General features: G+C 43.9%; 1 protein-coding gene across 1 annotated transcript; it reads right to left on the bottom strand.

The window, feature by feature from the left end:
* Window positions 1–1,040: 1,040 nt before the first annotated feature.
* Window positions 1,041–22,980, bottom strand: Phf11a (PHD finger protein 11A). Its single transcript, XM_039093897.2, has 8 exons — window positions 17,913–22,980; window positions 15,565–15,686; window positions 10,951–11,058; window positions 8,300–8,433; window positions 6,375–6,424; window positions 5,271–5,402; window positions 3,487–3,558; window positions 1,041–1,699 (listed from the first exon to the last, which is right to left on the bottom strand). The coding sequence occupies exons 1-8, from the start codon at window positions 17,953–17,955 to the stop codon at window positions 1,479–1,481; spliced, it is 882 nt and encodes a 293-aa protein (XP_038949825.1). The 5' UTR covers window positions 17,956–22,980; the 3' UTR covers window positions 1,041–1,478.
* Between the last annotated feature and the right edge of the window lie 4,881 nt (window positions 22,981–27,861).

The raw sequence follows: 27,861 nt of genomic DNA on the forward strand, positions 1-27,861 counted from the left end.
TTGTTACTTGCACCGTATCATGATTTTTACATTATCAATGTTAGAAAAAAAGTACGTTACCATTCTGAATGTGTCAGCTATTTCTCCACTAACTCACCACAAAAAGATCTTATTTCTGTTACAAGTGGACAGTTGAAGCATCTGATGGAAAAAGTCACTGTCCTTGTGAGACAGACTGGCTCTACAGAGAAAGTGGAGGTTGGGCTAACACCAGTGATGTAATGGGATCTGTGACTTCTTAAACATGACCTTTGCACATGGAGGTGTCAATGTGCCATCCTTGTGGAGGTCAGAGAGCAACTGGGAAAGGTCAGTTCAGCTGTCTGCTTTCTGTTATTAAAGTGAGGGCTGTGAGTATTTGATGATTTTTCAGTAATAACAGCAGGTTTATTTTATCAGTTTGCCCAATATACGCCTACTTTATAAACACCAAAGAGTGCTTTCTGTGCCACATAATTTACTGAGATGAACAAATTCCAGTTGAATAAAGCAGCAGAGGAAGCCCTGACATAAGTGTCCCAGCTGGTTCAGACGGGCGCTCACACTGCAGTCATTCCAGTTGACCTGCCAAGAAGTGGCTTAGACTGGCCTTGGTCACCACAGTCTTGTACAAGAGTGATTCCTACACACGTAGGCATGAGCACTCATTACAAACTAGACACAATCCTGGGACACAACCACATTCTGACAAGTGCTTTAATGTAGACCAGAGGATTATGAGAGGAAATTGGAAATGTGAATGTGAGAGGAGTCAAGGGTCAGGGGCAGTGTCGCACACAGATCTGATGCATATTGTCAGGTGGGAAAGCCTTCGTTCTCCACATTCCCTATTCCCCTGGTGCTCTTATTCAAAGAGCCCAGTTGAAATGCCAGACTCGGTCTTGAAGATGAAGCTTGCCCTTATAATGACTGTGCCCAAAAAGACACTTCTTAAAAGACTGATGGAGACCCACAGAATTGGTAAGAACAGAATAGTGCACTGTGTCTTGTTACAGATGAGGGCTGCTGGGAACTGTATTAAAGAAACTGTTGATTCTTCACAGTGTTTTGTCAAGCATTTATTAAGTGTGCTCAATGTTGGGAAGGTGGTAGTGAGCAGAAACCCAGGGTACTAGCGAGCTATGCACAGGAGTGAGGCTCTGCTCCATTCTGATGAAGTCACTAATACTGAGAGGAGACCATGATGACACAGACCTACTGCAGGAGTAGCAGAAGCAAGAAGAAAGCTCTAAGATTCCACAAAAGGATGAGCAAAGGCTGTGGTGTGGCTGCCCCTGACTAGGGTGGGTAGGGTAGGTAGGAGGACTTCCTGCTCCTTAGAGGACATGGGGGCCTGATCCAGTTGACCTGAGGAACAGCTGTTACTGTCAGGAGAAGGCAGGACAAGTGAGATGACAAGAGACGAGCCAAGAAACAACCTGTCAGGTATGGACCCTGGCTGAGCAGTAGCAGGCCAGAGCTGGAGGGGACTGGATCTGTCACAGGCTGTCTCCTGAGCCTGCTTGCACTTCAGGAGACTCCTGGCATCTGCACTGGTGGTCCTCAGGAGGTAGCAAGGATCCTGAGGTAGAGCCTGAGGGGTCCAGGTCCCCACATTCTTGAAATGAGCGCAGGTTTTGTTGTAAATCTGCAAGTAACTCCAGCTGCTGCTTCATCTGGTTCAGCCTTTCTTCACATTCACAAGCTTTGCTCTTGATTGCTTTAAAAGAAAGAAAGTGGCTTCAGTGTGTGCAGGAACAGGATTAGGAATAGGTTACTGTCTCTAGACTGGATCCGTTCAGATATCTACGTTATAGTCCCTGGACCTCAAATGAGAAGACAGAGTGGTCTGAGGAGACAGTCTATCCGCACCTTTGCTGCCCTTCCTGATTCAGTGTGGACACCAGCATGTGTCATGTGAATTTGATTCCTTCATGGTAGAACAAGGTTACAGTGTATTCATTTATTTAGAGACTACAGTATGTTGCTGGCCTTTCAGTGACAACTCTTTCATGAGCACACCTCTGGCTCTAAGGACATTTGACACATCTCAGCTTTGGGTGTGATTTAGGAACAGAAAATGTTTGCTGTAGAAACCAACCAAGGTGATGGCAGTTGGGTTTAGAATCTTCACAACTGAATTTTTGAATTCTTTGTTGTCAGAATGACTGCATACCTACAGTTAGCTTGGATTCCTGGGCTAAATCAGCCAGACCAGAATGGTGCCATGTCAGAAGTTAGCCTTTCCATGTGGTTCCCATGCAGGCCTAATTAGTGTCTTGAGGTCTCCACATTCATACCGTGTGGCACATGTAATTTTGTCAGAATACATCTTCCTGAAGAATTATTTTAATATCTATTATTATTATCAGCTCAGCAGAGAGTTATTTTAATATCTATTATTATTAACAGGCATTCTCCATTGATTTTTAAAGTAACTTCTCTGCTGACCAAAACAATATTGCAGAGTCCAAAGAAGAACAAGTAGCAGAAAATCAAAACGACAGAGGCTGTGCATATTGAGATGACACAGGCAACCTGATTGCTCTGTCGGGAAAGCCTGCTGCCACATAGTTTTACTGACAGGCACATCTGTAGAAAGAACACTCGGGCAGTGTGTAGTGAATAGTGTGGGGAGAGAGCTACTCATATCACTCTGTGTGACTCTGTCCCTCACCCATGTCCAGGGGGGCAGCAAGTGGAGATTTAGTACTGAAAAATACCATAATGAATGCACATTTCTTATGTTTGTTTGTTTTCTGACAAGTTCTCAGTGTGTAGCCAGGTTCCCAATCCTCCTGCCTCTCCCTTTCAACTGCTGGGATTGCAGGTGTCTACCACAACACCCAACTAAATGCATCTCAATTTTTAAAGATTGGATCTCCCTATTCCTGCCTGCCTACTACCATTTAAATAAAACAGCAAAACACAAAAACCAAAAACAACAACCAAAAATCTTTCTTGATCATACTTCACCTTGTTTTGTTTTTTACTTGATTAATTTTAGAATTATAGTACTCTGTGCTTTGGGAGATAAGCTTTGAAGACAAAAGGTCTCTTCAAGAAAGGGAGTCAGGCTGCAGGATGGGTCAGAGTTGCCTCCCTCTTGCTGCCTAGGGGAGAGCCACTGCAGGAAACCTCCTCAGCTCCAGCCAGGGCCTTTCTCTGCTGTAAAAACATGGCTTGTTTCTGCCTTGTCGATATGTTTTTCTGTACACCAAAGTATTTGTCTGTGTACTTGGAAAATAAGCATTGTGATCCAACCACCCACAAACTACTGCCATTTTGTATAGCATCTGTCTGTCTGTCTATCCATACATCACTATGTGTTTATATATACACTACTTTTTCCACGTTTCTCTCTCTGTGTGTTGTGCTTTTCTGTAATGGGATTCATCATTTGACAACAATTCTCTTGAGAAATATTTGACACTTATGCAACTTGTTATTTGGATCTGAATGGTAAATGTTTCTAAAACACAGTTTCTTATTTTATGAATCACCTACCTTCTTGGAATTTTCTTAGTATGTCTCCAAATAGTCCACAGTCAAACAGTAAGGTCTTGATCCCTTCATAGTCTAGAGGGAGAAACAGTTTCCTGTGTTAATTTTAATATGAATAAGTCACACAGGGAGAAAGAGAAAATAACCCCAACAGGAAGAGAGAGGATCAGAGAAGGGCAGCTCAGTGCAGGCCCAGCAGGGAAGTGGGAGAAGCCTCAGCTCACTGTCTCTGTGCAGCCAGGACTTCTGGGGAGGGAGCACCTGTGCTCCAGGGAGCCCCAGGTGATTAGGAGGCACCCCAGACTTTGAGAGTTCTTAGTCTTGAGAAAATAAGCAAATAAAATTATGTAACAAAGGAGCTCTGGGAAATGTGTAATGCTAACTTATGTTTTGGTTGTCATAGAGAAAGTCACTTAAAAGTCAGTATTTTACATTGTCCCTTACCATGTAACACAGTCAGATCACCCTAACGAGCAATTACAAGACTTGTAGCTCACATTATATGTTACAGGAGGTCCCAGGGACCATGGACTTGCACACTGTAACTGGAGTTTTTATTCCTAGGAGCCATTCAGAAAGAAACTCCTACTTTGCAGTTGATCTAACCAACTACACCAAGGCCTGGAGGATGGCTCAGCAGAGAGGGCTGCTTCCTACCACCTGATGACCTAAGCTCACTCCCCAGAACCCACATTGTGGAAGCAGAACCAACTCCTCTGTCATCCTTTATTCTGTACCTGTGGCTGGGCAGGGGCATAATGTAATATTTTAAAAAATTATGTATGTGTGTTGGGGGGTGGGGGGCGTTAGGTATCCTCAGAGTCTGTGTGCGTGTGTGTGTGTGTGTGTGTGTGTGTGTGTGTGTGTGTGTGTGTGTGTGTGTGTGGTGCGGGGTGGGGCTTTACGTATCCTCAGAGCCTTTAAGAATGTCAGATCCCCAGGACCTTGACTTCCAGGCAGTTATGAGCTACCAGACATGAGTATAGGAACCAAATTGAGATCCTCTTCAAGAATATGTGTGTTCTTCTGTACCTGGCTGTCTCTCCACCCCTGTCATAATTCTTTCAAGTCCCTGGATTTATTAAGACGGAAGTTGAGGCACATCAAAATTATAACCTACAGGCTGGTCCCGAGGACCCATGTTGGATGGCTTACAACTGCCTGTAACTCTGGCTCCAGGGATTCATACAGTTCTATTCTCTGTGGGCACTTGAAAACCCATGTCCATATAAACACACACACAAACACACACACAGACACACATATACATACACACACACACACACACACACACACACACACACAAATTAAACCTATTTTTTAAAGTATATCTGAAAACAGCAGCTGTATCCACAACAACAAAAGCAGACAAACTAGCACAGCTCAGCTGAAGGATGGCTCCATCCAGCTGTTTGCACCTCTGGGAAACAGAACTCCTGGCCTCAGTGCACTTCTGCCTCTAACTAAAGAATATGTATCTTTCATATTTTGTTCATTTATTAACTGGAAGTTTTAGATTTATTTATTACTTTGTGTATGTGTGTGCATGCCTAGTAACTGGACAAGAGAGGGTGTTGGAATCCCCTCAAACTGAAGCTATGCTTGTAAGCCACCATGCAGATGCTGGGGACTGACCTTGAGTCTTCTGCAAGAGGAACAGTGCTCTTGACCACTGAACCATCTCTTCAGCCCATGATGTGTATTCTTAAAGAATGGGTTAAAGGAGGGAGGGAAAGCATGAGAAGGTGTGTTTTCTAGAATGTGTTTACATTTAGCCCACTCAGTACCTGACTCTGAAGCAGTCTCATCCATGAATCTTCCATGAATTGAAATCATTTTTTGTAGTATCTGTTCAAATAATTCAGTAAGAAGTCCTGCTTCCAGGCATTTCTTAAGAAAAGAAGCTTTGACAGCTGCATCTACAAACAAAGGATGCATTGTTAGGAGGAAATGGACAGCGATTCTCATCATGTGGTCACTTTGTCCTTTACCAGTTGATGGGAGAGCATACATGTCTCCATTACTGTGTAGCTCAAAGAGTAAATGGTCCAAAAATGACATTTCTCTGTTCATAATAACTATGAATTGATGTAGTTTTGTAAAATTTACTTTAATTGCTTGAGATGACAGCCCCTCGTATTTGTCACTGATTTTGTGTTGTTAGGATATTCCCTTTATAGAACAAAAGCTACCTGTCCCTGTGAGGGGTAGCATACCACTGGACTCTGGCTTCACACAACCCTATGTGTAGAGACTTGGGCAGTCCTGTCATCGTCCTCAAGTGGGTGCTCCTCAGAAGATAACCCATTGCTTCCTAATCCAGACTTCATCATTTATATCCTTTGACTAGGGATCTTTCTTATAGTATTTGCACTGAACAAAACAGTTATGAAGTGGGCCAAAGTTTTTCAGAAAGTACTTTTCTTTTGAGATAGGGTCTAAATATGTAGCTCAGGCTGGCCTGGAACTATTCTCTCTCTCTCTCTCTCTCTCTCTCTCTCTCTCTCTCTCTCTCTCTCTCTCTCTCCCTCCCTCCCTCCCTCCCTCTCTCTGTCTCTCTCTCCCTCCCTCCCTCCCTCTCTCTCTCTCTTTCTGCATAATATATATACATATATTATAATTTCTATGTACACATTATACACATTATAATCATTTACTGTCAACACACAGTAATGGGAAAACCCCTTAATGATACTTTCCAATGAGTTAATGACTACACCTAGCGAAGGCTACTTGCTGCTCTTCCAGAGGACCTTCAAGCATCCATAGTCACCTCCATCTGTTACCTAAGGTATCCACCCACACAAAAAGGTGCACATAAGAACTTACAAATGAGAAGAAATGAGATTTGTCTAAATAATTAACTTTCTTTAAACACACTTAAAACTTACCAAGTTGTGTGGGTTCTTGACCCCCTGGAACATGTCGTTGGCAAAATAATCTGAAAATACAGATGTTCAAAGAATCACTGAACCTTTTCATTTGTAGAGTTACACCAACCTTTGTCTCCCTTGTGCTGGTGTTAGAGCTACATGCAATTACACTGGCTAAAGTATTTAGTTTTAAAAAGTAATGTGTCTAAATCCATGTCAAATTGTTAGCCGATATCCAGTATGTGTGAGGATGGCCATTGTCTTTGTGCACTTTGAGCATTAGAAAGGAGACTCTGGTCTCTTACAGCATAAATGCTGGGAGAAGCCTTTGAGCAGTCCTTTTTCCTAAGAACTCAGGTCTCAGATGACAAGCTTCATTCAGACTATTCACAGTTTTGTGAATCCTCACAGTTCACAGAGACACTTGTGCAGTACTGTGGAGAGCGACTTTTCAAGGTCAGAACTTGGATTTGGCCAGTGTCTTCAGAGAGAAGGCAGCACAGCAGGCTGGAGGACTGCAGTGAGGAGCTGTAAGGGACTTCTCTGCCCAGGCTTGCCTTTGTCTCAGCCCTTAGCAGACCTAGGGTCCTCCTGTTACCCAGTGCCCTCCATGCAGCCTTCCCAGCAGCACCCAGCTCAGTCACCTCCTCTGGATCTGCATCCTCTGAGCACCTTTCATTTGGTCTCAATTGCATTCCCAGAGGTTCTTGGATTTGGGTCCTATCTCTCCTGAACATTGATTTTAGGTTTATATACCATGCTTGCCTAGGAGTTTTTGTAACATAAAGAAGTATGGAAAATATTAGCATAGACTCTCACCTGTGTCTTCCCTGTCCCCAGTGTCAGTAATTTTCAAGTCTAGGCAAAGCCCCTTCCTGCATCAGCCCCTCCCATGAGCCAGTGTTCATTGAGTCCTCTCTGCACTAATGTACCAACCTGATTAGACCTTGTCAGGTTCATTCTGAGTATCACTCAGCCCCTTGTAAAGTATCTCAGTTACTCTATGAACCTCAATGTTTACATTAAAATGTCAACAGCAGAGAAGCCCATTCACTCCTTCTTGAATAAGTTAAAACACTTTGTTTAATTGAGTAAGTGTTTCCAGCATGGTCAGTAAACATTTTTAAAGCTTTTCATTTATCTCTATAAGTTCAAGACCAGCCTGGACTACTTGATGAGATACCATCTGCAAACATAAAAACTTGGTACAGCAGGGATTTCCTGTGATTAAAAAACGACTGTCATGATAAATTGAGCTCTTTGTGAATGTATACAAAAAATGAAATTCTAAAAATACAACCCCTGTTGGTGTCTCCATAATTCAAATATAAAGAGTACTGTTCAATACTGAATGACAAGCTGCGGGCGGGCAAGAGGACTCTGAAGGTCAAGGTGCTTGCTGTCAGCTCCCACAGCCTCAGTTCCATGCCTGGGTCCAACACTGGAAGCAGAGAGCTCATTCCCACAAGGTGGGAGAACAGACCCATGACCTGTGGATGTGTGAGTGAAGGAAGGTGTCTTCCTGCTACAGAGAAGAACAGGCCTGAACTGGCTCCTGTGTCTTATAGGACGTGCATGCTGCCACTCAGAATGAGGCTCTCCCAGGAAGAAGAGAGTAAAGAGAAGATTTAGAAAGTCAAGCAAACCCTTGAGTACTTCTTTTTTTTTTTAATTTTCTTTTTTTCGGAGCTGGGGATCGAACCCAGGGCCTTGTGCTTGCTAGGCAAGCGCTCTACCGCTGAGCTAAATCCCCAACCCCCCTTGAGTACTTCTTAGTCCTGTCAAGTGTGGAAATGAGAAGCTGAGTTCCTGGTGGTGTCCCATAATGCTGTCCTCACATGCAACTCATTTGCATAAATTAAGCCTGAGAAGCATATCACAGCCTAGCCATTCCCTACCCATCCCCACCACTCCACCATGGATTATCAAAGCTATTTGATTACTTGTAAGTTCCATGATCCTCATCAACTTGTAGAATTGCGCGGTCCTCCTTGGCACAGTGTAAGTGGTAATTCTTGGGACAAGACTGTAAATCACATCCCACGGTGGCTCCCTTGTTATTACAAAATGAGCATTTCTATAAAAGAATAGATCACAATGAGTTAGTACTCTTTCTTTGCTAAAAAGTAAGGCTGCCATTAAACAATGTTCAAGCCAGTAGCCCTGTGTTTTTCTCCTGGCTATCTCTGGCATATCCCAGCCTCTGTGCCCGCACTAGATTGGAATTAGATTTGGCAACCCATGAGGAAGTTTCAGCAAAACTGCAGCCACCTGGGATCAAAGGCCTGGGATAGAACGTTGTTCAAGTGTCTACAGAGATGCAAAAGCATTAGATGGTTTCCAAAACCAGTCTTCCCCTTTAATAGAGACTCTTTAGAAAGCAAAGCTCCAGGCTTCCTTATCACTGGACAGACACTCGATTTGGAGTCCTGGAGCCTTAGGCCAGAGCAGCTCCTTCTTGTGCCACTAAGACATGTGTGGCCTCAGCTGTCACTTGGTATGACTTCCACCCAGACATTCCTCCCTAGAAAGGTGGGGCCTGCACCACAGAGCAGGAGTTGAGAATTGTGTACAATAAAGTGCACCAGTTTCAATTTTGTAGAAACTAAACAATGAAAACATCACTGAAGACACCATTTTCTTACTCCCTTGATTTTATTGCTCTACCACATCTTATCTGAAGGTGGAGTAGAGATGGTTAGGTGTTGTATGGCTGCAGGAAGCCCTTTGAGCAGTACTAAAGCTGTATGCTGTAACGAGGGGTAAACCAGCAATGACCAACTCCGATTGACCACCCTTTGGATACACGCAGTCCAAGTCCTATAAGGCTCTCTATAGAGCAAGAAACAGCAACCTACAGGCTCCCAAGTAAGGAACCCATGATAATACATAAGGGAACACAAGGAAAAGTCAAAAATAGGTTTGAAAGAAGATTAATATATAGAATGCTAAACCAGAGCATACAGGAGCAGTTATTGAATTGTAGAGGTAAAAGGTAGCAGCGTGAATAGTGAAGGGGAGACTGCACCCTGATGATACACTCGCTGACACTTCCACAATGAGCTCTACGCATCTGAGAGGAGAGAACCTCAAAGGAGAAAAGAACTCCAGAAGATCAGGCTGTGGGCATCCTTGCTGCGCCTTTACATAATCAGTTATTAATGTGGGAGGGCGCAGCCTCTTGAGAGTGCAGCCATCCCTGGGCTATAAGGAAACAGTGAGTGAGTAGCTCTCGCCTCCTGTGCCTTTTCGCATCCCTTTCTGTTGCCTGTGCTTCCAATGCATCTCAGTTTCCCAATAGGAAAGTCCATGAAAACTCTCACGGATCACAACTGCTTTCTCCGTATTCTGTTTACCCAGCTGCCCTCATTCTGGTCTGGGATGTTTCCTTGCAGGCAAATCCTACAACAGTGCTTCTCAAGTTGTGGGTCTTGACCATAGGAACACATATTTCCGAAGAGCTTAGGAACCGGGAATCAACTCACTAGCTAAATTGCATTTATAAAGGGCCAAAGAAAATAAATTTATGATTGGTGGTTCCTAAGTCCGTATGAAATGTGTTTCCTTTTCATCATTCCCCACACAGTCAGAGCCTCTGTTCTAGAATCTGAAGATATTCTTCCTTAACTGTCCATGAAGAGCCTCAAATGCAATTATCAGAAAATGATAAAAATAATGTTTGAGTTCACATTGGCTGGCCACTTTCTAATTAGGAGAATTTACATTAAGCATGCTGGTACAAATACTGTGAAAAAGAAACATACCAGTATGTTGCCACACATTGACACCTTTCTTTGGGTGTGGTCAGCCATGGTAAACTTGACATCCTGTTTACTCTTCTGCAAATGGCCTGTTATAAACGTAGCCAGGAGACACAGTTGACCTTGGAGGAGAGCCTCTGAGCCCTCCTCTTTCCTGGAAAGGTCCATATGCCCCCAGCTCCCAGGCAGATGCTCACAGTGATAACCACCCAAACTGGTGCAGAAAGACATCAGTCACCTGTGACCTTCAGAGGACATTGTCCTCCATGTGGAGGATGAAGCCTTTTGCTCTGCATGCTGCCTGCAGCTCTGTGGCAGGACAGCAGAGGAAGAACTGAGATGGCGCTGTTGAGCTGTGAAATTGGAACTTGCTCTGCTGAAGTGACAGGAAGGACTTGTTCCAGCCTGTCTGACCAGTGTTTTCTCTCAGACAGAAGGGGCTCAAGCCTGCTCTCCTGATGTAAGCAGAGAGCGTCAGCTGAGGCAGGGTCTCACAGTCCACCTTCCAGCTCTCCTCATGTTTCTCGAAACTTACTTTACCACAGACTCTGTCTTTAGGTGGAAGGTTTATTTTATTTTTACTTCTGTGTCTGAGAGAACAAGTCTGTAAGTACATGTCTCTGTGGAGGCCAGCAGTGGGCATCTGATACCCTGGAACTGGAGTTACAAGCAGTTCTGAGTTGCCATTTGGTGATGGGGACCAAACTCAGGACTTCTGGATGGGTAGCAAGCATTCTGAACTGCTGCACCATGTCTCCACACCCATGAAGACTGTCCTTTGAACGTAGTACAAAAGACTCATGATTTATGGATAAGGAGACATGTCAACTTACCAATCTTCTCCCTCTCCAGATCTCTTTCTTCACTGATTTGACAGCAAAGCTTCTGGCTGGATTACGTGGATCATGAGGACCACACTCCACCAGTCCTGATGAATACAGCTGCACAGTGAGAGAAACCCAGAGTTGGTGTGAAGCATTCCTGATGGACACAAGTCAGGGATGGTTCTGAAAAGGGCTGAAGAGGATGCAGAGTGGACCAGGACTCAGAGCACTGGCCACTGTGCACTAGATGACCGGATGTGAGCCATGGAACTCCTGTGAGAACCCTCAGTCTGCAGACACAGTTGTCCTTGGTAACTGATCTCTATTCAGGCAGACACCCCTGTTCCTGCCTAAGAATGCAGAGCAGGCAATGACTGAAACCATGGAGTCAGAGAAACCAAAGCAAGATACAGAGGCCATTCCTGGTGGCTTCCCAGGCCTTCTTAGATTTCAATGACCATGCCTGCCTCTACACCCATTTCACAGATTTTCACTCTTGTCATTGTTGAGATAGGGTCTCACTGTAGTTCAGTCACTGGACTGAAACTGACAGAGTTCACTTGTCTCGGCCTGTCAGTGCTGGGACCAAAGTCATACACAAATATGCCTGACTTTTATGCTGTTTTTTAAAGATAAGATGTATCTATACATCCCACTTTACCTGGACCCTGGCCTCCTCCTTTGTTTTTTGCAGTGGAAATTCAGGTACGACCACAGCTACCCCCAAACTTCCTTGTGTATTTTAGAGGTCACAAGTCTCTTTGCTCATCAGTATTTTAGAGGATGGAGAGAGGGCTTAGTGGTTGAGCATGTGTACTGCTCTTCTAGTGTTCCAGAGGACCTACATTGTGCACTCAGGTCCAGGTACCCAGCTCACAAGTGACAGAAGACCAGCTCCAGTAGGTAACACACACACACATCCACATACACTAAAATCATTCTAAAAGATTTTTATTAAAGGATTAAAATTCTTTACTAAAATATTATACAAGTATTGTATTAAATATGGGTGTGTGTGTGTTCTGTGTGATTTATATTCTAATGTGCATGAGTGAGTGTATTTGTGTGTGTGTGTGTGCGTGTGTGTGTGTGTGTGTGTGTGTGTGTGTGTGTGTGTGTGTGTATTGTTATCTGCTTGGAGAAAAAAGAGACTTACTTTGGCTGGCATTCTCTACAGATCTTTAGCTTTTTTCTAAGATTTTTTACAAAAATGAGTGTTTTTCCTGCATGTATCTATGTGGATCACATGAGTGCTAGTTTTGGCACAGGATAGAAGAAGACATTGGACTCCAGGAAGTGGATTTACAAATGCTTGTGAACTAACCCTATGTTCTGAGAACTGATCCTGGGTCCTCTGCAAGAGCAGCTTAACCACACAGCCATCTCTCCAGCACCTCTCCATCTATATTTTTTAATATAGCCACTCCCTGACCTTGGAGAGCTCACAAGTTGGGCTCACCTGGTTGGCCAGCAGGGTCTAGAATCCTCCTGTCTGTACTCCACAGTGTGGGGCTGCAGGCAGTGTATGCCAGGTGGAGATTTATGTATGGATCCTGGGGTGGAAGTCAGGACTTCATACTCAAGTTCCCAGCACTTCCCTAACTGAGCCACCAGCTTTCTAGCTCCAGAGGGCTAAGTCTCCCGAGTCACATAAACCTAAACAATGGGCTGGCTTTCACTTGAAGGTTAATGTCACAGAGAAACTCAAAAAACTGAAGAGCATGAGAAACATGAGAAAAAACTTGTGACACTTTCATAGGCAAAGACATTTTGTAAGTATTAGAGATTATAATGCAAATGTGAATACTCGCATGTGGAGGTCGGAGAATGACCCTGGGAAGTGGTTCTATCCTTTCCCGTGGTTTGGAGTTAGGGTCTCCGTGTTTCTGCTGCTCTGCTCCAGCTGAAAGCTTAGTGCAGGGATCTGTTCTACTTCATCAGGATTAAAGTTGTTCTCAGAAAGATGCTAAGAGAAAATTGTGGCCAGGAAGGTGACTCGTCAAGAGCAATCACTTGCTGCCAACCTGACAATCTAAGGCTCTAATGTGGTGGAGGAGGGAAGGAAATCCTGCAAGGTGTTCTCTGACCTCCTCCTGCATCCTCTGGTACATGCATAAAGAAATAAATGGATGTCGTTTTTTCAAAGGCCAGCCATGGATAGGAAAAAATACCATGTATACGTCTGATCAAAGACTTGTGTCTAGAGCACAGGAAAGCCTTACAACTCAATAAAACAATTCGGTTTAAGACGGCCATGTGGCAGGGGACAGAGAAGACCCTCAGTGAGTAAAAGCATTGGTTGAGCAAGCCTGACAGACTGATCTCAATTCCCCAAACCCCAGTAAAAAGGCAGGTGCTGTGGCTCGAACCACACATCTGCTATCCGGGTGTCCCAGAGAGAGAGGAGAGCGTCATCCAGAACTGCGCCTGCTGCGAGAGTTGTAGAACCCATGAACAAGGAGGAAGATACCAGCTCCGGAGAAAGCTGCCCTCTGACCTCCATGAGCATGCTCTTCACGTGTATGTAGACACAGTGTGCACACATACACACATGTACACACACACACACATAAAAACACGTATGCACATACATCTTTTTTAATAGACAGATTCTGTGATGTGTATCAAAGGTAAAGCATTTGCTTATATTTTCCATACTCTGGGTTTGAAATTCAGCAACAGGAAAAAGAAGAGAGAGGTTGAAAATCCAACTTGATAGTACAGAGTGAAAAATACACACATGGGAAAAGATAACCAAGATTAACACCCCTAACACAAATTAAAATCATGGAGAAAACAGTGTGCAGGCAAGAAATAGCCTGCGTTTGAAATGATAAACATTTTAGTGTGAAATGCACACTTACTTTATAACGTGGAAATTCTTTAAATGCTTTCCAAGGGGATTAAAGGCATATAGGAAACAAAGGCTCATACATAGATGTTCATTATAAATTTGCTGTCACCTCATATTGGACAGAATGCATAGGTTGATAGACAGATGAATAGTCTGTGACCTATCCATCTAATTATATAATATAAAGGCAGGGAAGCAAATAGTTATACATCTGTCTAGTATTCTGAAAGGACCAGTTCAGGGCGCTCAGGTCCTCTTATGCTGAATATTTTATATGAGGATATAAAACCGTATCACATATGCACAGAGCCTGTTGTCGAGTTTTCTCTCAATGTGACCCAAGCTAGAGTTATCTGAAAGGAGGGAACTCCAAAGGAGAAAACGCCTTTATAAGATCGGGCTGTAGGGGATTTTCTTAATTAGTGACCAATGGGGGAGAGCCCAGCAAATACTAGATGTTGCCATCCCTGGGTTGCTGGTGTTAGATTCTGTAGGAAAGCAGACAGAGCAAGTCCTGAGAGCAAACCAGAAAGCAGCCCCCTCCTTGGCATGTTCACGGGCTCCTGTATTCAGGTTTCAGCCCTGTTTGAATTTATGTTTTTAATTCCTTCTATAATGAGCAGCTGTGTGGAAATGCAACCAAATAAATGGTTTCCTCCCAATTTGCTTTTTAGTTATGGTGTTTTGGTGCAGCCTTAGAAGCCCTAACACAGCCTATGCATGCCTGTCTGTCCGTTACATCTTCTCCGGAATTAGATAATATAAATGCTACGGAAGTGTCGTCTGCTATAAATGTCAATGCAGCACAGCAAGAAGAAGTTCATGGGTATTCCCCATAGGCATAGATATCCTGAGTCGTTTGACTGAGTGCAGAGATGTAGAACGCAAATGGGACCAAACGCACACAGGCCCAGGAGATGCTCTGCATCACTGGGGAGCAAAGAGACCACACACTAAGGAGGCCATGCTGCAGCACTCCCGTCCTGTGATCTCTGACAAAATGAGCAATCCAGAGGGACATGGAGTAAGTGTGGGCTGACTGCAGAGAGGCATGAGGGGATGTTCTGGGGTCCTGGGAGCTCTCTGAATAGTGACAGTGACCACATGGAGCAAGTATGTCTCAAAACACAACTGCACACTGCAGTCACTACATTTTTGTTTTAATGAAAAGCATATCAAGAAAGTTTACTAAAAATACTGGCATGTCAACAGACAATTGGAAGTGACTTCAAATTACCAGGAAATGTTATAAGGACACAACAGGTTAAAGGGAAAAGGCTCCCTGCAGCCCCTGTGCTTCATTCACCCCTTGGCCATGTTGTTGGGACAGCTGGTGAAAACTCAATGTGGCTTCTAGGTGGCGCTAGAGAGGCAGTGCTCATGTCTGACCTTGATGGGTAAATTGCACTTATGGGACACAAGGTCCTTGATGTAGAAATACACACTCAAGGATACAGGACAGATGATTCATAATTTAACACAGATCTGATACCTTGATGTGGCCCTACATACCTGTAGACTCAGCACTCAGGAGACTGGGCAGTTAGAACTAAATCAGTATTTCCACCTCAAAGGCCCTCTGCCCCTGCAGACATTATGACTTCTGTCATCATCGTCTTCACACAGAGATCTTCCGTGCTGGTTGTGAGGCACCATGTGAGTGCTGGGAATGGAAACTAGTTCCTCTGGAAGAATGTCTGGTGATTTTCACCACTGACCCACTTTTCAGTCCTAAACATGTAGTTTTAAAGTTTTTACCAGTAACTTACCAGACAGTTTTCATGAGCTGCTATATTCGATGATGGTGCAAAGTAAATCACACTCCAGTCGTGGCCTTCAGGGCAGAGGGCACATGTCCACTTCTCCATCTTTTTGTCACTATTAGCATCACCTATAAATAACAACCAGGTTAAAACAGAACAGCACTTCATGGCCTTGGTAGCTCCTCCAGTCTTCAAAAAGGGGAGAGGACCCTCTTCTCAAGATGGACTGTAAACTCCTCGAATAATTACAAATCAACGTCTAATCTGTGAAAAGGAGCATGTCTTGTGTGGTACAGCCTCTGTTCGGTGCTGAAGACCAGTGCTGTCAACAGAAACAGAGCAAGGCACATAGGTTGGCTATGGGCTCACTGAAAAGCTTCTAGAGGTCTTAGTGAACTGATAAAATATTCATGTAAAAAATTTGTGATGGTGTCTGAGACAGGCATGTAGAGCAAAGGTTGATCGCATGTCTACTTAGCAGAGACAGTGGGCGTAGGTTCACCTGTGTGGCCAATGAGCTCCCTTACCATAAGATCTTGGTCTAATTTACAGTGCAAGGCACTGCTTCCTCCTGCTGGTCCCAAGTCCACTAGAAATCAGTTGGTCACCCCTATGACACTGTGTCACTCTTCCTCCAGGGACATGTCCTGCCGTGCTGGTTGTTACTGTAGCACAGTGCTCACAGCTGTGTGAGATTGTGGAGTTCTTTTCTTCTCCAACAAACTACATGGCACCTTTCAGTACTATGAAAGCCACCCAATAGGAAAGAACCTGGTTATGGCTTAATTTTCTGTGACCTGTGCCCAACAAGGTAGTGTCTGTAGCAATAGGGTCTTTTGATCAGGTTCTCAACTGGTCAATGTGCAGAGAGTAGATGTGTGTGGAATAGTCAGTCATGAACAAGACACTAACAATCACCCGATTACCCCAAGGCTCCGGAAAAAAGGTGGAAGTTAGGATGGATGGATGCTAAGATCCATAGAAACAGGGTCTTGCAGGATGACAGAAAAGCTGTGATCATGAACTCAAAACAAGTGGGGTTACCTGCAGAAGGCCTGCATAGGATCAAACCAGATAAAAGGGGGCCAACATTCACTAGCATCAACCCCTAAGTGAGGAGATCTGTCAGTTGATGGTGTGTGGGGGAAGGCGGTTTCCTTTAGGTGTGGCCTGGCCACTACCATGAATTAGTGGTTGACCACACACACACACACACACACACACACACACACACACACACACACTACACAGATGGAGAAAAGAGCAAAGGAACAGTTGAGCAACGCAACGTAAAGACTCTCAGCAAGGCAGGAGCTAGATGAAGATCCCAGTAAATCTGTCAGAACACTCTGTGTCTGCGCAGGACACTAGTTATACAAGATGGAAATTCCACATAAACTGTCACCAAAGAAGTTTTAAGCTCAATGGAATCACAACGTATATACATATGTAAATACACTCATTCATACATACATACATACATACATACATACATTAATCACACATACATTCCAGATACTAGAGCAATGGCTCACTAAACAGGAGCACTAATTAATTTAAGCAGACGACCATGGCCCAGTTCATGGTGAGCTCTAACCAAGCCTAACTCTCCATCCAGAGGGAATCCTAGGCTGCCTGCTCTAAAGAAAGAACATCGAGGACACACATGGTACACAGATGTTCATGCAGGCAAGATAGTCATACACAAAATAACGTCAAACATACACTGGCTGCAAGAGGATTACAGGCTGGGATTAATGAGTAGTTGACTGCAAATTTGGCTGTACACATCTTCACCAAGTGAGTGATAATGGTTGCCTGGGTTGTCTCAGGGATGGAGGATGCTTTTGCTGAATGTAGTGACATCCTTTGGGCAGTGGTCACTGCAATCACTGTTGCTAGAAAAGGGCTGAAAAGGTGTGGCATTGGTGCCTTCCTGGTTGTGATGCTCTCACGATAAGAGAAAACCATCTCCAAGCGAATGTCAACAGGGGAGACCCTGAAACATCAGCCTGCACAACACAAGCTTTTAGGACACTGAAGGCTACTTGCAATACACAACCCAACCTGTTTCTCAGTATTCTCCAATTCCCCTCCAAGAGACCTTCTTTGCAGGTTCCCAGCATCCCCATAAAATCTACCTCCCCTTCCCAACAGTATGTCTTGAGTAATTATTTCACAGTGCAGAGCTCCCAGATCTGTGAAGCAAGGACCCAAGAGGATAGAATAGCTTTCAGTGCCTACAGATTTCCCACATGCTGTAAGCCCCACTCCAGCCTCAGCATCATCCTGCAGTCTCCCTTGGGGGAAGTGGAGTGGGAGCTCTTCCTGCTGGTCCACACCCTAGAACTCACCATTCAGGACTGAGTTGGAGCCCCCAGGTTCCTCTTGGGCCATGGCTGGGTACCTGCACTTCTTGAAGTGCCTCTGTAAGTTTCTAGGTTCTAGTTTCCTTTTCTCAAATCGTGGTGGAACCCACAAACAGGAGTCTGAGAGGAAGTGCAAGTTGAGAGCAGTATGCTAGCACATTTTCACCTCGGAGTTGCCATTTTCAAAAGGGCTCTAGTTTAATTTCTCTGTTGATGTAATGAAACCCAAGGTCCAAAGTAACTTAAGGAAGGAAAGGCTTCATTTGAGCTATGTTGGGCAGTGGACTGTGAGAAGTAGCATGGTCCTCAGTTGAACTAAGGCTAGAATCCCCAGAGACCATGCAGGGACAGTAGTAGCTTCGCCTGCTCCCAGTCACCAGGTCCCTGTCACAAACCACAATCCCTCCCCCATAGATTTATGGCCAATAGACATGTAAGGGCAATTTAGCAAGACCCCATGTAGAAAAGGACATGACCTGTGGTCTGTAGGCTCAGGATAGATCTCCATGCTAGTGAAGTAAATGGAGGCATGGAGGGCTTAGCCAATAAACTTTCCGTCCCAGACCTCCTCTCTGTAAAAGGTATTTAATCTCAGGCCCAGTGTAGTATGGTTTTACACATCCACCTTCCTCCATGGCAATAAAGGATTCAGAGCCATGGACTGTCTCTTTTCATTGGGATCCACCTTGGGGACATATGGAGAAGTCCTTCACTACAGAGACACTGTCTAATCTCCTGTAGAAGGCCTCTCTCCACTCCCAGCCACAACTGCCTCCAAGCCAACCAGTTCAAGCCAGGAAACATCCTCATGGGATTAACCAGAGCTCTCTCCTTTCTCCCTCCCGCCCCGGACACAGACTACATCCAGCCCTAGGGCCCACATGCTATTCTCAGCTCTTCTGAGACTTCCAGCAATGCCTGGGTGTCCAAGAGCCTGAGAACTCCACAGCCCAGGGACCAGTGAACCAGCTCCATCTGTCCCTCAAGCTAGCCTGTGCTTCCCCACTCCTAAGTAGTATCCCAGGGCTTCTCTCCTGTCCAACATGCTCAGGGCCACTGCCTGGGTCAAGCACAGTCAAACTTCCCTTGTACTGTTTTCCCAAGCAGTGGTCATTCCCTGTGGCAGAGCAGACAGGGGACCCACAGCCCTAAAGGACTAAAAGTTGCAGTCATCATGCAAAGAAAAAGGGAGAAAGCAGGGGCAGGGAGGCTTTCTGGATGCTTCCTTTGGCTCTCTAACCCTGCTGTGCACTACAGCACACAAACACCTGCCCCTTGCTGGGGCTGCACATAGTGGCCTGTGCCCCCTCCATCAACCCGCAGTCAGGAAAATGTCACATGAGCCACTGATGGAGGCAAGTATGGAGAAGGTTCCTCTTCCCAGGTGTGTCAAGTTGACAATGTCAAACAGCCATCGATCAACTTGAGAAAAACCACAGCAAACACCCTGATCGTACCTATGCTTAACTTAAACAATTGCCCCGGCCCACAGCTCCCTGCTCCCAAACCCTGTGGGAGAGAAAGCTCATCGCCCAGACAGGTGGTCACTCCTAAGACTGCAGGGCACCAGTACTGCCACCCTTGAGAGAGACCGTCAGTACTGCCCACCCTTGCCCACATCCCTGGTCCAAGAGGAAACTGTTTAGGACCTCTGGGAACAAGAAGATAGGGGAACTCAAGCTGCAGGAATTCTGTGGTCCAGACTCCGCCCAGATATGAAGGGATCTGCTCAAACAGTTCCCTGCACCCAAATCCCATGTGAGGGAGTGCTAGACCTGCAGAGGGACAGACATGCCTGGGAAGCCAGAGGAGACTCCTCTCTACCCACATTTCTGACTCTAGAGGAAAACGCCTAAGACCATCTGGGCCCCCTGTGCACAGAGTCCCAAGAGAAGGTGGGGCAGGCCCTTCTGACTGCTGCCCTCACAGAGAGCTGAAACCCAGCTCTGAAGAGCTACTTCAGGCCTGAGACCAGAGGTAAGACCAACTTTTCTGCTCCAAGTGACCTGCCTGGTGGACTCAGTACACATGCCCACAGGAACACCTGAAGACCAGTAGAGAGGAAAAGACTACAAGCCCAAAAGCAGAACACTCTCTTCCCATAACTGGCTGAAAGAAAACAGGAAAGCAGGTCTACAGCACTCTTGACACACAGGCCTATAGGAAGGTCTAACGGCTGTCAGAAATAGCAGAACAAGGTAATACCAGAGACAACATGATGGCAAGAGGCAAGCACAGGAGCCCAAGCAAGAGAAACCAAGACTACATGACATCATCAGAGCCCAATTCACCCACCAAAGCAAACACTGAATATCCAAACACACCAGAAAAGCAACATCTAGATTTAAAATCACATTTGATCATGATGATGGATGTCTTCAAGAAAGACATAAAGAACTCCCTTAGAGAAATGAAGGAAAACACAAGTAAATAAGCAGAAGACTATAGAGAGGAAACACAAAAATCCCTGAAAGAATTACAGGAAAACACAATCAAACAGGTGAAGGAAATAGAAATAATAAAGAAAGCACAAAGGGAGACAACCCTGGATATAGAAAATCAAAGGAAGAGACAAGTAGCAGTAGATACAAGCATCACCAACAGAATACAAGAGATGGAAGAGAGAATCTCAGGAGCAGAAGATTCCATAGAAATCATTGACTCAACTGTCAAAGATAATGGAAAATGGAAAAAGTTACTGGCCCAAAGCATACAGGAAATCCAGGACACAATGAGAAGATCAAACCTAAGGATAATAGGTATAGAAGAGAGTGAAGACTCCCAGCTCAAAGGACCAGTAAATATCTTCAACAAAATCATAGAAGAAAACTTCCCTAACCTAAAAAAAGAGATACCCATAGACATACAAGAAGCCTACAGAACTCCAAATAGATTGGACCAGAAAAGAAACTCCTCCCATCACATAATAATCAAAACACCAAATGCAGAAAACAAAGAAAGAATATTAAGAGAAGTAAGGGGAAAAGGTCAAGTAACATATAAAGGCAGATCTATCAGAATTACACCAGACTTCTCACCAGAGACTATGAAAGCCAGAAGATCCTGGAAGGATGACCAAATTAACAGGGGCTGGAGATATGGGTCTACACACACATGGGAATCTGAATTTTCCCGCTCAATGCTGCATAAAGTTATGGGAAGGATGTACACCCATCTGAGAACTGAAGGACAGAGAAAGAATGACTGCTGGGCTTGCTGGCCACCCAGCCTAGTGGAAATTGCAAGGCAGGTTCAGGACCGACTCTCTCAAGAATACAAGAAGTAGCTTGATAAAATTTTACACCTAATTTCCATATTGATTCACACACACCAAAATAATGCTGTAGATAGGCAACAAGGGATTCAGACAAGATGACAGACACAGGGATGATGAAATCAGAGAATTTGAATCTGGACTCCTTCTTAGTAAACCCACTTCAAAGGAAAGTGCTTTTATTTGTTGCCTTAATGCAACACTGATGTATTATCAATAACTGATTCATACCTCCTATGTTTTTGATTCTCTCTCTCTTTCTCTTTCTCTCTCTCTCTGTCTTCTCTTTCTCTCTTACGTGTGTGCACGTGCACCTGCACACACACACACACACACACACACACACACACACACACACACACACATACACACACACCAACAACCAACAGATCTCTAATCAGTCTCAAGGCCTGCTCAACAGGAAGGACATCATGTTTGGTCCTGGAAACCCAGCCATGTACTCAGAGCTAGTGAACTCATGGATCGTGGAGGAGAACTGACCACTGCCACCTTACTAATCCAGCAGGACCCCTGACTCCACTCTAAATGTGCGCCCTTACCCCCATGGATGGGTGCAGCTCTCACCCTACATCGAGGAAACTTCTCTTTGCAACAGGGACAGCGATCCTTATAGCAAACCACAGCACTTGCAGAGCCCAGCCCCAACTAAGGCATCGCACACCACCACTCCTACACCTAAGGATCTCTGTGGAAGAGGCAGGAAGACTGAAGAGCACATGAGCAGGAAGTCTGCTGTGAGATTGTGTCTCCTAGAATCCACAGAAGCTACAGCCAGGAAGTCTCCCCAACATGGCTGCCAAATCACAGGCTGATGGAGGGACACCAAAGGACAGGCTAACGTGGGAAGGGAAGAGCCCAGAAGGCCTCAACCCTCGACAAAGAACCACAGATACCCAAGGAGTGACAGCAGAAGAGATAAGTCTTCCCCAGGGAAGAACACATCGATTGCTCATCCAAGAGCACAGTGAAAACTTGAACATACAGGAATCATTGTACAGACTGAGCATGATGCATTTATGAAGGGGTGGGTGCTCTGGGGCACTCATTGCTATGATTTTTCAGGTAAATAGCAATGTCAGACACAGTGCTCTGTAGGAATATATGAAGTATATTTGCTTCTTGTGAGCCTGTTTTCCACAACTCTTGTTTCTAGATATATATTTTTGCATGTGACTTTCTCACACTTGGCTGATCATTGAGAAAGGATGAAAGGTTAGTTGCATTTGCTTTTTTAGTTTTATGAGAGGATGATTTGTACTTGGATTAAGAAAGTCAGTAAAGTATCCTTGGACCTATTGGTATTTCCACACTGAGGACTGGTCCTGCTCGGTGCTTCCTCAGTGCTGCTCACAGTCATCAACTTCTGTGGCAGCATCAGCACTGTGCAGGATCTCAAGGAATATTCTTAATATGCATTCAACCCACTTAAACAGTCAAGGAATGGTTAGGTTTCTGAGATGCTCTTAATGCATAGGCATGTAGGGCTGTAAAGATGGCTCAGCAGGTAAAGGCTCTTGTCACTAAGCATGATGACTTAACCTCATGCCCAGGATCCACATGGTAGAAAGAGAGAGCAGACTTATAAGTTGTCCTCTCACTGATAAATGTGTAACATGTGTACACATAGGCACAAAGAAGAAGAAAGAAAGAAAGAAGAAGGAGAAGGAGAAGGAGGAGAAGGAGAAGGAGAAGGAGAAGGAGAAGGAGAAGGAGAAGAAGAAGAAGAAGAAGAAGAAGAAGAAGAAGAAGAAGAAGAAGAAGAAGAAGAAGAAGAAGAAGAAGAAGAAGAGGAGGAGGAAGAAGAAGAAGTGAAGAAGAAGAAGAAGAAGAAGAAGAAGAAGAAGAAGAAGAAGAAGAAGAAGAAGAAGAAGAAGAAGAAGAAGAAGAAGAGGAAGAGGAGGAGGAGGAGGGGGAGGAGGAGGGGGGAGGGGGAGGGGGAAGAGGAGAGGAGGAGAGGAGGAGGAGGAGGAGGAGGAGGAAGAGGAGAACAAGAAGAACAAGAACAAGAAGAACAAGAAGAGAAGAACAAGAAGAAGATGAAGAGGTAATAAAAGACTTAAGTTCCTATAGAGAAGTAACTAGAAAACCTGTGAAAAGCTGATGGTAAAGAAGCTTTTTTCAGGAAAGAAGAGGGTGACAGAAATTAGAGTCTCCCCTGATTGCCCAACAGTGCTTCACTAGGGTGCAATGGCGAACAGGGTGCACACTATCGTACCCTTTATAATTACTCACAGACACACTCTGCGTGGCTGTTCTGTTCTGACTTGATGTGATTGCTAAAGCCACCCCTTGTACAGGACTCCATAGAATGCTCATAGTTTTAGGTGGTGGGAGGAGCCTGGGCCAAATTCCATCAAAACCTAATTGAAGCTTCACCTTCACCTCTCTACTTTCAGCTTTTCCTGTCTTTAATTGTGTGAGGAATACTTTTGTCATACACTAAGCTAGGGCTCCATAGCAATTCTTTTCCTGAAAGGTCATTTGTCAAAGATTGTATCAGGGTGGATGGTGACTGAGGCACCAGGGACAGGCAGGCGTGATGACAGACAGGATGAATACGAACTACAGCTCAAAGGCCTTCTTCCTGATCGTGCCCCTGCCTCCTCAGTGACAGTTTTCCTGACCAGATGGAGAGTGGACATTACGTGATTTGCTGTGGTAGATCATCTGTAGAACAACAGTCCTGTGACTTAGGGCCTCGAAGCAGTAACTTTAGGAAAGTCACTGGTGGTCTTACTTGAAAAACATCTTCACAAACACAGACACACACACAGACACACACACACACACACACACACACACACACACACACACACAAATCCCAGCTACAAATCCATATCCATAGGTAGCTCACCTGACAAAAACATACTGACTTTCTGAGCTAGCAGAAGACACACTTTTAGCTTGCTGAGCAGCTACAGTGAGTGTGTAAATTTGTGTGTGTGTGTGAAATAAGTATCCTTTTAAAAGCCTTTTAATATACTCTTTAATTTTTTATTGAGATGTTTTAATGTATTTATTTACTTTACTACCCAATATCAGCCTTTCCTCTCCTCCCAGCAATGCCTCACGCAAGTCCTCTTCCAATTCCTTCTTCCCCTTCCCTTTTGATGTCCCATAGCTGAGGCATAAATACAGAAAATCTGGTTCATTTACACAGTGGAGTACCACTGAGCCACTAAAACAAAGACATCATGACTTTCGCAGGCAAATGCATGGAACTAGCAAATATCATCCTGAGTGAGCCCCATATGGACATGTCTGGTTTGTACTCACTGAGAAGTGGACAGACATTACTGAAAGGATACCCATGCTACAATCTATGGACCAAAAGAAGCCAAATAGGAAGGAGAGCTCAGGGGAGGATGCTTGAGTCTTTCTCTGGAGAGGAAATAAAATAGACATTGGAGGTTGATTTTGTTTTTAATCATAGAAAACTAAAAACTCTTCTTGGAATTAATGTGTTCTTCTGATGTACTAATGGAAGGCACGTCCTTACAAGACCTCAAACTGGATCCTTGAACTTTTTAGAACGATGTTTCATATTTAGGGTTTAGGATGCATTTATGTAACTTTTTAATGATATTAGTGAACAATCTCAAGTCAGGCATGCACACATGTGGTCTGTTTTCCCCTTTAGAATACAGTACTATGTAGGCTGAAAAAGGGAGGCAGTTGGTATTTTGATACAACATGGATTAATTTGTAAATTTAAATGAAATGTTAAGTCACCCACAAAACAACAAGTAGGATGTAGTCCAATTCCTGGATTGAGAAAGAGAGTGGACACCAGAAGCTGGGAGAGAATATAGATGTTAAGTGCATCTGTTTTACAAGTTGAGGGAGTTTTGGGTTGAATAATAATTTTAGCTGTATTTTATGCTACTGAACTATATATTTTTAAAAGTTTGAAATGGAGAAAGAAAACAACCAAAGATGGTAGAGGTGTTGAATTTGTTGTTGCATTGTGTCACAATTTTTAATATTATCAGTGTTAGAATAAAAGTAAGTTACCACTGGAGCTGTGGGTCCCCTGCGTTCCATACATCCCCAGGACCTGAAGTGACCAGATCAACAGTTCTCTGCACCCAAATCCCGTGGGAGGGAGAGCTAAACCTTCAGAGAGGCAGACACACCTGGGAAGCCAGAAGAGACTACACTCTGCCCACATTTCTAACTCCAGAGGAAAACACCTGACACCATCTGGGACCCTGGTGCACGGGGGCTCCCGGAAAAGGCGGTCCAGGCCCTCCTGGTTGCCACGCTCTCGGAGAACTCAAAAGCAACACCCAACGAGCAAACCTGAGACACAGGACCACAGGTAAGACCAACTTTTCTGCTGCAAGTGACCTGCCTGGTGAACTCAGGACACAGGCCCACAGGAACAGCTGAAGACCAGTAGATAGGAAAGACTACACGCCCAAAAGCAGAACACTCTGTTCCCATAACTGGCTGAAAGAAAACAGGAAAAAAGGTCTACAGCACTCCTGACACACAGGCCTATAGGACAGTCTAGCCACTGTCAGAAATAGCAGAACAAAGTAACACCAGAGATAATCTGATGGCAAGAGGCAAGCACAGGAACCCAAGCAACAGAAACCAAGACTACATGGCCTCATCGGAGCCCAATTCTCCAACCAAACCAAACTCTGAATATCCAAACACACGAGAAAAGCAAGATCTAGATTTAAAATCACATTTGATCACTATGATGGAGGACTTCAAGAAAGACATGAAGAACTCCCTTAGAGAAAGGCAGGAAAACATAAATAAACAAGTGGAAGCCTATAGAGAGGAATCCCAAAAATCCCTGAAAGAATTCCAGGGAAACACAATCAAACAGGTGAAGGAATTAAAAATGGAAATAGAAGCAATCAAGAAAGCACAAAGGGAGACAACCTTGGATATAGAAAACCAAAGGAAGAGACAAGGAGCCATAGATATAAAAATAACCAACAGAATACAAGAGATAGAAGAGAGAAAATCTCAGGAGCAGAAGATTCCATAGAAATCATTGACACAACTGTCAAAGATAATGTAAAATGGAAAAAGCTACTGGTCCAAAACATACAGGAAATCCAGGACTCAGTGAGAAGATCAAACTTAAGGATAATAGGTATAGAAGGGAGTGAAGACTCCCAGCTCAAAGGACTAGTAAATATCTTCAACAAAATCATAGAAGAAAACTTCCCTAACCTAAGGAAAGAGATGACCATAAACATACGAGAAGCCTACAGAACTCCAAATAGATTGGACCAGAAAAGAAATTCCTCCAGTCACATAACAGTCAAAACACAAAATGCACAAAACAAAGAAAGAATATTAAAAACAGTAAGGGTAAAAGGTCAGGTAACATATAAAGGCAGACCTATCAAAATCACACCAGACTTCTTGCCAGAGACTATGAAAGCCAGAAGATCCTGGACAGATGTCATACAGACCCTAAAAGAACAAAAATGCCAGCCCAGGTTACTTTATCCTGTAAAACTCTCAATTAACATAGATAGAGAAACCAAGATATTCCATGACAAAACCAAATTTTCAAGGTATCTTTCTACAAATCCAGCGCTACGAAGGATAATAAATGTTAAAGTCCAACATAAGGAGGCAAGCTATACCCTAGAAGAAGCAAGAAACTAATCGTCTTGGCAACAAAACAAAGAGAAGAAAAGCACACAAACATAATTTCACATCTAAATATGAATATAACAGGAAGCAATAAGCAATATTCCTTAATATCTCTCAACATCAATTGTCTCAATTCCCCAATAAAAAGACATAGATTAACAAACTGGATATGCAATGAGGACCCTACATTCTGCTGCCTACAGGAAACACACCTCAGAGACAAAGACAGACATTACCTCAGAGTGAAAGGCTGGAAAACAACTTTCCAAGCAAATAGTCGGAAGAAACAAGCTGACGTAGACATTCTAATATCGAATAAACTCGATTTTCATCTAAAAGTAATCAAAAAAGATAAGGAAGGACACTTTATATTCATCAAAGGAAAAATCCACCAAGATGAGCTCTCAATCCTAAATATCTATGCTCCAAATACAAGGGCACCTACATACATAAAAGAAACCTTATTAAGCTCAAAACACACATTGCACCTCACACAATAATAGTAGAAGATTTCAACACCCCACTCTCATCAATGGACAGATCATGGCAACAGAAATTAAACAGAGACATAGACAGACTAAGAGAGGTCATGAACCAAATGGACTTAACAGATATTTATACAACATTCTATCCTTAATCAAAAGGATATACATTCTTCTCAGCACTTCATGGTGCTTTCTCCAAAATTGACCATAAAATTGGTCATAAAACAGGCCTCAACAGATACAGAAAGATAGAAATAATCCCATGTGTGCTATCAGACTACCATGGCCTAAAGCTGGTCTTCAACAACAATAAGAACACCAACATATATGTGGAAGTTGAACAATGCTCTACTCAATGATAACCTGGTCAAGGAAGAAAAAAAAGAAAGAAATTAAAGACTTCTTAGAATTTAATGAAAATGAAGGTACAACATACCCAAACTTATGGGACACAATGAAAGCTGTGCTAAGAGGAAAACTCATAGCGCTGAGTGCCTGCAGAAAGAAACAGGAAAGAGCATATGTC

This window comes from Rattus norvegicus, chromosome 15 (genome assembly GCF_036323735.1).
Source record: "Rattus norvegicus strain BN/NHsdMcwi chromosome 15, GRCr8, whole genome shotgun sequence".
Taxonomy (NCBI): domain Eukaryota; kingdom Metazoa; phylum Chordata; class Mammalia; order Rodentia; family Muridae; genus Rattus; species Rattus norvegicus.

Coding starts and splice junctions, on each gene's coding strand:
- Phf11a (XM_039093897.2), bottom strand. CDS start 17,955: ATGGCCCAAGAGGAACCTGGGGGCTCCAACTCAGTCCTGAATG. Junction 8,434..10,950: donor TCTGGAGAGGGAGAAGATTG/GTAAGTTGACAT, acceptor ATTCTTTTATAG/AAATGCTCATTTTGTAATAA. Junction 1,700..3,486: donor ACTAAGAAAATTCCAAGAAG/GTAGGTGATTCA, acceptor TTTCTTTTAAAG/CAATCAAGAGCAAAGCTTGT.